Source organism: Gastrolobium bilobum, unplaced genomic scaffold (assembly GCF_033153095.1).
Source record: "Gastrolobium bilobum isolate Gb01-03AN ecotype WA unplaced genomic scaffold, APGP_CSIRO_Gbil_v1 utg13393, whole genome shotgun sequence".
NCBI lineage: Eukaryota > Viridiplantae > Streptophyta > Magnoliopsida > Fabales > Fabaceae > Gastrolobium > Gastrolobium bilobum.
The window spans coordinates 195,179-206,711 of NW_026896720.1; the positions used below are offsets into that span (position 1 = coordinate 195,179).

Here is an 11,533-nt window from a genome sequence, read left to right on the forward strand (position 1 = left end):
CATTACAAAACCGACAGAGAGCTTAATTAGTCATTCCATTCGTGAAATCTTATTTGCCAATTTGCCAATTGAACTAGCCAAGCATAGTTACAAAGTCAAATTAGAGAGGCATGCAAATGCTGTAACTATTTCTTTCAAAGTTTCAGGGATTTCATCTATTTGTTCTCGGGTAATGAACTACTGATAGGTCTATCTAATTATGATTCGATATAACATTGTAATGATTTATGTGCCTTTCAGAACATACAAATGGCATTCGCTTTTCATGTAATGAGAGAGAATTAAAAATCAGGGGGAAAGAAAAAAACTAAATTTGTTTATATGTTGACAAATGCAGTTACTCTATGATTGGCTGCCGTTGTGGAAATCCAATGCTGTAGTTTGGAATAAATTCTGTCTCTTAATAACTTTATTGTTATGCAAATCAATTTTAGACTAACTTTTGCCGGAATAATAATTGAGCATAATTATATTTACAAACTCTTATAAACTACACAATCTATTAGAGGTAATATATTCCTGTACATAGTGTACTATCCCTAGTACATAGTATAAATTCTATAAAAAAAAAATTATAAATAGAACTCTCCCCAAAACTTATATGCAATAAAAATAAAAGGATATGGATACGATGGTGGGGTATCGGTCAGACGACCAGTAGTTGATGTTGTACTCATTATACACCGTTGGCCTTCAATTTATATTAAATGGTTTCGTTACTTACAAGTGTAGTACACGAGTGCCATTGTCCGTGGCCGTGGGTACCCCCTGTCCCGGTCAACCCTGAGTTCAGATTTAGCACGCATGCGAGCGAGCCAAAATTAACCATCAAATGTGATTGAAAAGATTCCTTCTTACCGAATGAATGAAATGCAAAATTTAAAGAAAATTAGATTTTGAGAGTTGAAGCATGAATTTAACCCATAGATACTAATAAACCATTGTATCATTTGTATCTACTGTCAAATATTCCACGTACATTACACACACACACGAATATAGGAAATAATTTATATGGATATAACATTTAATATTGATTAACGTATAAATTTACATTATCAATGAATCATATGATTCCACCTAACCGTTAAGTAAAAAACCTAGGTTAATACAATGAGGAGGCACTTCTTCATTTATTTATAATCAAAAAATTACGAGAAAAATGCAAACTCATTATACATAGATATAAGAGAAACAAAAAAAAATATTGTATTACACTTAAGTACACTGGTTCTCTTACTTTACACAAATTAAAGTAAATCACAAAGTGGAGCTATTCAACATGCAGAAAAACAAATGGTCGTGAATAGGTGTTAACTGGGTTAGTTGTCATTTTTGGGTTTGTACGGAATTTCAAGATGAGCACTGAATTGTTGGCTATCAAGCACGTCCTTCGCAATGTCTAGATGATTTCTGAAGTTTTTGGTCTGCAAAACAAATTCCCAAGAAACCATGAATTTAATCAAACAAGTGGATCTAATATTTATGCTAATGGAGCCATCATTGTATAAATGAGGTTCTCGTAGCCCATAACTGGGAGTTAGTTATTGGTCATGTTAATATGGGAAGAGAACCATTTGTTTGATTTTTAAGTAAAACAGCGTGCTCATAATGATCTCTCGTAAGAAAACCACGGGTTTCCTTTATGTGAGTAAAACAGAAGCTTTGACTTTTTTTCTAGGGGACAAAAATAGTTGAAGCTTGATTTGATCCCATAATCTGATTAGCACCTTATTATCAACTGTTACCACTAACTAAATTCTACTGCGTTGATTGCAACAATGCACTGGGAAAGAGAAAGAAATAAAATAAGTCAGAGACACACCCCCACTACATACATGTTGTGATTGCAGTAATATCCATGTCACCAAACCCAAAACCATATGCTCCAGTTTTGTCATGCTAGAAATAAAATTATATAAGATGCAAGTTAAGAAAAAGAGGGCCGACCCAGTTCAAATACCCACTTCGTGAGTGTCTGGAGAAGGGAATACTCTAGGCAGTCTTTCCCCTGCTTTTTGCAGAGAGGCTGATATGATATGCAAGTTAAGAAATACATAAAAAAAATCAAATGGATAATGGAGGGTGAATCAAAATATTTAATGAATTTCAATATATAAATGTCTCATGAAACAGATAATGAATTGCTTATAAGCTAATTCAAGGACAATAAAAACAACAGAATACATACACTAATACTAAACCAGTTTTGCTCCTCTGCTCAGTAGCATTCTTTCCTCCAAATCGCACAGAAAAAGAAGAACAAGTAATACATTTGTTCTAAAGCACAGTGGTTTTGCATTTTTGTCCCGAGAAAAATCAATCTAACAGTCTTTGTACAGATACGCCGTTGCCCATATACTTTGCAGATTACTTAGACATTATAGTTCAAAAAAATATTGTCTTGATGTTAGATCGAATGAATGAATACAATATCACGATTCTGGTTGACACAGCCAATGTTATTTTCATTGGTTTAATTTTTGTCATTATGTCAAGAAATAATCCAACCAAAATGGGAAAGGCTCCAGCGTCACTGTTATAAATAATAAATGCCCACATGCCAAAAAATTAAAGCATCTAGCACCTGATAAACGATAAAAACTTATGTAGACAATTCACCTGTCAAACTAAAGTCTCTGACTAGAATTTTAAACTGATACTCTACTTCAACTCATTTTCAGATAGCTTTTGCCTCAGATTCTTCAGAGCATCCACTACTTCAGCATCAAGATTGTGCTTCAATAATCTACCTTGAAAAGATGTGGATCTGTACACAGTAACATGAATAAGCAAACCAATCCGCTAGATCTGTCGTTGTAATAGAGTGGTTTGTATTCACAACACCAATAGAAGTTAATTGCACAATAGATAAGTTGATTGAAGTGCATAAAAGTCATGTGTTGTATTTCAACAGTGCAAAATATTCAGACTTTAAAGGTCTCTTCTAAATTTATTTCTATATTAGATTTTAAAAAACCGGGGACAGTTTAGCGAACTGGTGGTCGGTGGGTGAGATTGCGCGAAGTTATCCTTTCATGATCCCATCAAATAATGTTTTATTTTCCTCCTCATTGCAGTCTAACTTTTCTGCAGAAGGCTTATCAATGTGCAAGCATATATATATAAACCCAGAAAACTAGACGTTCATTAAGGAGATTTGTGTCCGTAACAAAAGATCACAATAAACTATACTGGTTTAGAAATTAGAAGTGCCTTAGAGAATATTACATCTCAAGTTGCACAGGTAATCCATATACAAATCATAAAGGACATATCACAAAACCGTATTCAGATAGAAAAATAATTAGTTTTAAGTTATTGCAGACAGGGCACACCTTTGCTCTTGAAGCATCCTTTCAACCTCTTTTTGTGACGCCTTGATCTAATACGCAAACAATTAATAAAAAATACTATGTCAAACATCATTGAAGGACATAAAAATCATCCAGAGGCTTGTCAAACTGATCAAAGATTTTGATTTATGAACCTCTTTAATTGCAAGGCATTGTAATTTAATATTATATAAACTATTAAATCTAATATTCCATCAGAAAACCTGGGACTTGAATGTGCAAATTAAACTAAACATTTCAAAATAGACCATTTGGTAAGAGGAAAACAAACAGAAACCAAAGAGATCTTTTGAACTCACAATTCACAAACAAAGAGTATTACATAATTTAATATTGAGTAAACTATTAAATCTAATACTCCATCAGAAAACCTGGGACTTAAATGTGCAAATTAAACTAAACATTTTAAAATAGACCATTTGGTAAGAGGAAAACAAACAGAAACTCAAAAGATCTTTTAAACTCACAGACAAAGAGTATCACTCATTATTGAATGTCTTCATTTTATGATTAATATCCTGCCTCAAATTAATGTTTTACCTCAGTAACCAATGCCTTGCAACTCCAAACGAAGGCTCCCTGAAAATATGTGAAAGTATAAATCTCTTGGACCAAAAAACAGAGCACAATATAGATTATGTTACTTGATAATTGGGTGGAATATCAAGTATGTTGGTACTGGATAAAAAAAAAAGGCAACTCCAACAATTTCTTTGTCCCCAACGCCGCTCAATTTCCCGGGCTTATACATTTTCTCGTTTTCGTCCATTAAATAATATTTAAATAGTTGAAAAGTTTCTTTTCACACACTTGAATATAAAATAATATGTTGTGTATTGATCTGTGTCAGAGAGTTACAATATATAGAGACCCTAATGGGCTTAAGTGAAAGGCCCAAACCTAATCCTAATACAGTCAGAATATTTACGGATAAGACGGAATCCAATCATATCTAATCATATCTAATCATATCTAATTATATCTAATCATATCATATCTAATATTCTAACACTCCCCCTCAAGCTGGTGCGTATATATTATGAGCACCAACCTTGTTACAAATGTATTCAACCCGAGGACCTCTAAGAGCTTTAGTTAAAACATCCGCTAGTTGATCAGAGGAGTTGACGAAAGCAGTCTTGATTTCTCCTGACTGAATCTTTTCTCGAATGAAGTGACAATCAATCTCTATATGTTTGGTCCTCTCATGAAAGACAGGATTAGAGGATATATGTAGCGCAGCTTGATTATCACAGATGAGTGTCATGGGTTGTTTCTGTTCACAAAGACGAAGCTCCTGAATCAACTGCTTTAACCAGACTAACTCACAGGTAGCATTTGCCATTGCACGATACTCAGCTTCTGCACTAGATCGAGCAACAACAGGTTGTTTCTTGCTCTTCCACGAAATTAAGTTTCCTCCAAAGAAGACACAATAGCCAGAAGTAGAGCGCCTGTCCGAGGGTGATCCTGCCCAATCAGCATCTGAATAACCACACATTTCTGTATTTCCCTGATCTGAATACAACAAACCTTTTCCTGGTGCTCCTTTGATGTATCGGAGGATCCTCACAGCAGCATCCCAATGTGAATCACAAGGGGAATCAAGAAACTGACTAGCCGTACTAACAGCGAAAGAAATATCTGGCCTAGTCACAGTAAGATAGTTGAGCTTCCCAATTAGCCTCCGATAACGTCCAGGATCAGATAACGGCTCCCCCTGTCCGGGAAATAACTTGACATTAGGATCCATAGGTGTATCAACTGGTTTACTCCCCAACATACCAGTTTCTTCTAGGATATCCAAGGCATATTTCCTTTGACAGATAGAAATGCCCTGTCTGGATTGCGCCACCACAATTCCCAAGAAGTAACGCAGCTTCCCAAGGTCCTTTGTTTGAAATGTACTAAACAAATGCTGTTTTAACTGACGAATTCCGTCTTGATCACTTCCGGTGAGAACGATGTCGTCAACATAGACTAACAAATAGATACACTTATCAGGAGATGTAATCCTATAAAACACAGAATGGTCAACTTTACTGCGGATTAAGCCAAACGCCTGAACAGCAGAACTGAAGCGACTGAACCATGCTCGAGGAAACTGCTTGAGACCATATAAGGATTTCCGAAGACGACACACCTTTCCAGACTCCCCCTGAGCAACAAAACCAGGTGGTTGCTCCATGTAAACTTCTTCTTGTAAATCACCATGAAGAAAGACATTTTTGATGTCAAGTTGAAGGAGTGGCCAGTGACGAACAGCAGCAAGGGCAAGAAAGAGGCGGACTGACGCCATCTTAGCGACCGGAGAAAATGTATCGCTATAATCAAGGCCAAAGATTTGAGTAAAACCCTTGGCAACTAAACGTGCCTTGAGACGATCAATATGGCCATCAGGTCCAACTTTCACAGTAAAAACCCAGCGACAACCAACTATAGACTTCTCTGGAGGAACAAAAACAAGGTCCCAAGTGCCATTGGAATGAAGTGCAGTCATCTCATCAAGCATTGCTTGGCGCCACCCTGGATGGGAAAGTGCTTCACCTGTGGTCTTAGGAATAGAAATAGAAGAAAGACTAGAAACAAAGGTGAAATGAGGTGAAGAAAGACGGTCATAACTCAAAAAGGTATAAAGAGGATAAGGGTTACGAGTAGTACGTGTACCTTTTCTTCGAGCAATGGGAAGAGTCTCTGATGAAGGATCCGGAGGGGAAGAAGCAACAGCAGTGGGCGATGAGTCAGCAAGAGTCGAGTCGACAGGAGGCACAGTTTTGCGACGCTGATAGGTGAGAAGTGGACGGTCCTCAGGTATAGAAGCAATAGGTTGCTCATCTGGAATAGAAGCACCTGCAGCTGGCAAAGACAAGTCAAGAAAAGGGACAGGAAGTACATGATCAACCTGTGACATCTGAGATGGGATAGAATTAAAGGGTTGTTGATCAAGAAAAGTGACATCAGCGGAAACTAAGTAACGCTTAAGGTCGGGAGAATAACAACGATAACCCTTTTGAAGACGAGAATAACCAAGAAAGATACACTGAAAGGCTTTGGATGTTAACTTATCCTTACCAGGAGTAAGATCATGAACAAAACAAGTACAACCAAAGACATGTGGAGTTAGAGGATAAAGAGGAACATCTGGAAGCAATAGATTATGAGGAATGTCATTGTGGAGCACAGATGAAGGCATGCGATTGATGAGAAAACAAGAGATGAGTACAGCATCTGCCCAGAAGTGAAGGGGAACCTGCATATGAATAAGAAGGGTACGGGCAGTTTCAATGAGATGTCTGTTTTTACGTTCAGCCACCCCATTTTGTTGTGGAGTGTGAGGACAAGTAGTTTGATGTAAAGTACCTTGTGTGGCCAAGAAATTAGAAAAATCAATAGAAACATATTCCTTAGCATTATCACTACGTAGAATACGAATAGAAACACCAAATTGAGTATGGATCTCAGTAGAAAACTTTTTATAAATGGAAAATAACTCGGAACGATTTTTCATTAAATAGGTCCAAGTGCAACGGGAAAAATCATCAATAAAGGTAACGAAATACCGAAAACCTAAGACAGACAAGGTACGACTTGGACCCCAGATATCTGAATGAACAAGAGAGAAAGAGGCATCAACTCGTTTATTGACTCGACTGGCAAAAGAGGAGCGTGTATGCTTCCCTTGTTGACATGACACACAATCTAAAGACTGAAGACCGGACAAAAGAGGAACCATTTTCTGCAACTTTGAAAGACTTGGATGACCAAGGCGACTGTGGATAAGTTGTGGAGATTCTGTGAGAGAGCATGCTACTGAAGGACGAGGCACATCCAGATAATAAAGCCCTCGTGACTCACGACCCACTCCAATCATTTTCCCCGTACCCGGATCCTGCACAGAAACAGAATGGTTAGAGAAAGTAATGGTGCAAGTGAGGGAGTGGATCAACTTACTAATAGAAATTAAGTTATAAGGGATGCCAGGAATGTAATAGACAGATGTCAGGGCCAAGGTAGAGGTCGGACAAGCTTGTCCAATCCCACGAACTGGGGCTTTGGTTCCATCCGCAAGGGTAAAAGACGGTAAATGATCAGAATAAGTAAGAGATGTAAAGAGTTCCTTATTACCACAGAGATGATCGGTAGCACCGGAGTCAAATATCCAAGTGCCAAGTGATGTAGAATGAGAAACAAAAGCAACGGGATTACCAGTATAAGGCTGAGACTGAGGAGAAGCCTTCCTGAGAGGGGTTTGGAGTGCAGCATAGTCCGAACCTGAACCAAATGATGCATTGTCTGACTGAGCTATATTTGCAACAATAGAAGGAGAGTTAACCTCCGAGAGATCAGGAGATGCTGCTGCCATTTAAAGATAAAATATAAAAGCCGTAAACGAAGGCAAACGATATCCAATCAAGAAGAACCACGCGTCTAAGGTCAGACCCACAGAGAAACAATCATAGATCCAGAAAGGAGAGGAGAAGGCGAGCTTCTCTGTCCAAGACCGGCCGGAAAAAGCCGCCGGAATAGTGCTCACGCGCCGGCAGAAGGTGGCGCGTGAAGCCCACGCGCAGAGAAGACAGGTGGCGCCTGACGGCGCGTGGGAGATGCGTTGCTGACCGGACCACCACAGACCTGGTCGCCGGGAAGAGAGGGTCCTGATCGCGTGAAGTTTGGTCGGAAAAGTCGCCGGAAAAAGTCTCTGGTTGCCTGAACAGTGATTCTGACGGCGGACGGTGGTTCCGGTGGCCGTCGGAGGTGCTGATGCGTTTGGAAAAATCACTCAGAGGCTGTTTACAGCCCTAGAAGGCTTGCCGGAAGGACGCACGGCAAGAAAGAGGACTCCTAAGCAGTGGGCTTAGGTTTTAAAGCAAAAAACAAGGTTTCTAAGCGGAAGCGAGGGTTCCCAGAACGAAAGAGCTCTGGTACCAACTTGAATATAAAATAATATGTTGTGTATTGATCTGTGTCAGAGAGTTACAATATATAGAGACCCTAATGGGCTTAAGTGAAAGGCCCAAACCTAATCCTAATACAGTCAGAATACAGTCAGAATATTTACGGATAAGACGGAATCCAATCATATCTAATCATATCTAATCATATCATATCTAATATTCTAACACACACTATTACGGATATGAAAAGAATGGGAAAAACAGGATTCAATTATTTCTAATACATCTGTGGGGCAGGCTCGGACACATTGAGTACAGCAAAAGTTCCTAGATTCATGGAGATATAGAACAACATATAAGTTATCATGCTTGCATATCCACCATTTGACCCAATGCTTTATTTCTGTCCTAGTTGATCCCGATTCGACATTAGAAGTATATTGATTTTTCACCAAACATTTTACTTTTTTTCATCATGTGGGAATTAGAATTAATTCCCATTTATCTACATGGTATGTCTCAGCATTTAAAGAATGAAAAGGAAATCATGTTAAGATCAGAGAATTATTTTTATTTGTACAGAAATTAAATAGTTTGCATAGTTTAATAAGAAGAGTGCAATATTCATAACTGGAAAAGAATTGTCATGTGACGAAAATTAATAATCAAGCTGCTTCTATTTTACTCAATGAGTTTGAATATAGGAAACAGTTTTTTTGCAAATATGCAAGGGTAAGGCTGTGTACAAGGATTGCCCTCACCCCTACCCTCACTAGTTGGAGTTTAATGGAGAGTGATTTTTATTTTTATTTTCAATTTATGGGAAGGATACATACTGCTCCATGTGCTGCATGCTGGTGACAGTGATCAGAAGAGACAACCCAGACTTTGGGGCATCCATCCTCTTTTAAAGCTGCAACCTAAAACGAGCAAAGAAATTTTCTGTTAAGTTCCATTCAAAGAATATTAGGAAATTAAAGATGTACAGTATTCATAAGGTGAAGCACTTCTCTGTTGATAGTGTCCATTTCAATGCCAGAAGATTCGCTTAATGAAAGTAAAAGTGAAGCTGCATACTATAAATGATTTATGCAGAGGATCATTGATTCTCTTATTAAAACACTGTAAATTTACATGCTTCACATGATTATAATTCAAGACCCATGTGTGTAGAAAATAATATTTTCTTCCGTTATGGGACTTCAGATGATGATACATTAGTCACGATTTGAATTTCACATTTAAAAGCAAGTGGAGCAGGAGATGCTAGTATATCTGAAACAGGATCAACAGAAAACTTAAACAACAAAATCCCACCACAGTAATCATAGATATAGTATGTCAAAGAGCAGTAAAATTCACATTCCTAAATCCAGTTACAAAAGGAAACACTCCATAAAACCATGATATTTGTTCATAGTAAAACTGCACTTAGAAACTATCAACCTGTAGTTATATCTAACCTCTTTTTCAATCCATGTATCAGCACAAGTTTCGGCTGAGAAAATGATGTCAACCCTGCAAAATGGCCAAACTACAAGATTGGAACTTAGAAGAAATTAAAAAGTTAGAAGACAAATATTTCATCACAGTTAAAGGGAGGTGATAGTTCAAAAGAATATCTTTACACCTCCTTATAACACACAATCGATTGTCATTATCAAGCAACTAGACTTGTTCAATAAATTAATTTGCAGTATGCAACAGCTAACCTAGCTGTAAGAGTGATAGGACTCAGCCAATTTAATTTCAAGAGAAACTCGTATGCGTGTTTATTACAAAATATTATTAAGGTAAAGAGAAATGGTCCTTGGCAACTAAATTGACTACACGATAAATGAAAAAGTAGTAGCCAAAGATGTAACTATATGTTAGGCTCCAAAAGAGTACCCAGCAAAATCTTCCTTGTGAGTGGGGAGTCCCGACATCATTGCATCAAATACAGCAACCACTTTCACCTCTGTACAAGTGGACAAATAATGAATCAACACTGAGAACAGAAAACAAATTTAATTGCGACATGAGATGATAAAAAAAAGAATTGACGGAGTGAGTTGAAGAAAGGCATGCAGAGAATGATTAGTAGACAAGAGAGTAGAAACCTCTAAGCACACTAAAGGTTACAAGCTCATCAATAAGCTTTTGGCGAGCAATATCAAGTCTCCCATTCATAAAATGTTTCTTGAGCTTCATCCAATAGCCACAGACATTATAGCCATCAACAAGCAACACGGGGACCGCATTGTCTATTATACCCTGTTGGTGTGTACTGCAGGAAATATTTTAGGAAAGAAAGGAGCATGGAAAAAGGTGAAGTTGGAAATACTTACTAGTAGAGGGAGGTGGTGGGATCACGATACAGGTCGGTGTGGTCATCTACAACATCATCCTTTTCCACCTTCTTTTTGCGGTATCTGGTTGAAGGCCTAGGAGTGCTAGAGTTTCGTTTTTGGAAATCCTAATAGAAATGACCATGGGGTTAGGTTTAACTTAATTATGAGTTACATATGTAGATGTAGATGTAGATGAAGGAGGAAAGTGAGGTACCTTCCATAGCTTCAGGAATTGGAGGTTTTGCTTCACATTTGATGTAATTCTTGGAGGAGTTGGTTGGGAACCCTAGTGATGAAAGGTGAATAATATATGAATAAAATAACATATGGGTTAGGGGAAGGGAGGGGAAGGAAGAAACCTGAGTGTGATGCTGCTTCTTGCTTTTGGCGACTATGATACTGTGGGCATGAGTATGAGTAGAATTGTGATTGGAATCAGAGTGGGAAATCAATGCAACTGCAAACGAACAAGATGATGGAACTGTTTTCAATTTCATGGCTTCATACTGTTATAGTTCCAATTCAACTTCAATCGACCTTATCCCTTCATCTTTATTTTCGACGTGCCATCCCAACAAGAGGATCGTGTTTTCTCCTCCTATTAGTATTATCACCCAAGAGAATACCAATAAAATTAAATAGAAAAAAATACTTGTGCTTTTGAAATACGTTCGTTTTAATTAAAATAATTATTTTTATTTAATATTTAAATTAAAAAAGAAAACTCACTTTCTCTCACCATGTAATTTTTTCTCTTAATATAAAATACTGTAATTTTCATTAAAATAACTTAATTTTATATCTTTAAAAACACAAACACTAATCTCAAATAAATAATACCAATCACTAATCAGTTTCATTTTATTTTTTATTTATTTTTTGCTGTGGGTGGGTGTTGGGATTGTTTGCGTTAAAATGAAAGGGCTTGGGATAAAAGGCCATCAAAATT

General features: G+C 37.4%; 1 protein-coding gene across 1 annotated transcript; it reads right to left on the reverse strand.

Moving 5' to 3' along the window:
- Positions 1-1,146: 1,146 nt before the first annotated feature.
- On the reverse strand, positions 1,147-11,188 carry LOC133301632 (uncharacterized). The gene is made up of 11 exons (XM_061501281.1): positions 10,944-11,188; positions 10,799-10,870; positions 10,582-10,709; positions 10,354-10,520; positions 10,142-10,211; positions 9,715-9,769; positions 9,088-9,171; positions 3,897-3,935; positions 3,339-3,385; positions 2,623-2,770; positions 1,147-1,427 (listed from the first exon to the last, which is right to left on the reverse strand). The coding sequence occupies exons 1-10, from the start codon at positions 11,079-11,081 to the stop codon at positions 2,665-2,667; spliced, it is 906 nt and encodes a 301-aa protein (XP_061357265.1). The 5' UTR covers positions 11,082-11,188; the 3' UTR covers positions 1,147-1,427; positions 2,623-2,664.
- Positions 11,189-11,533: the final 345 nt, after the last annotated feature.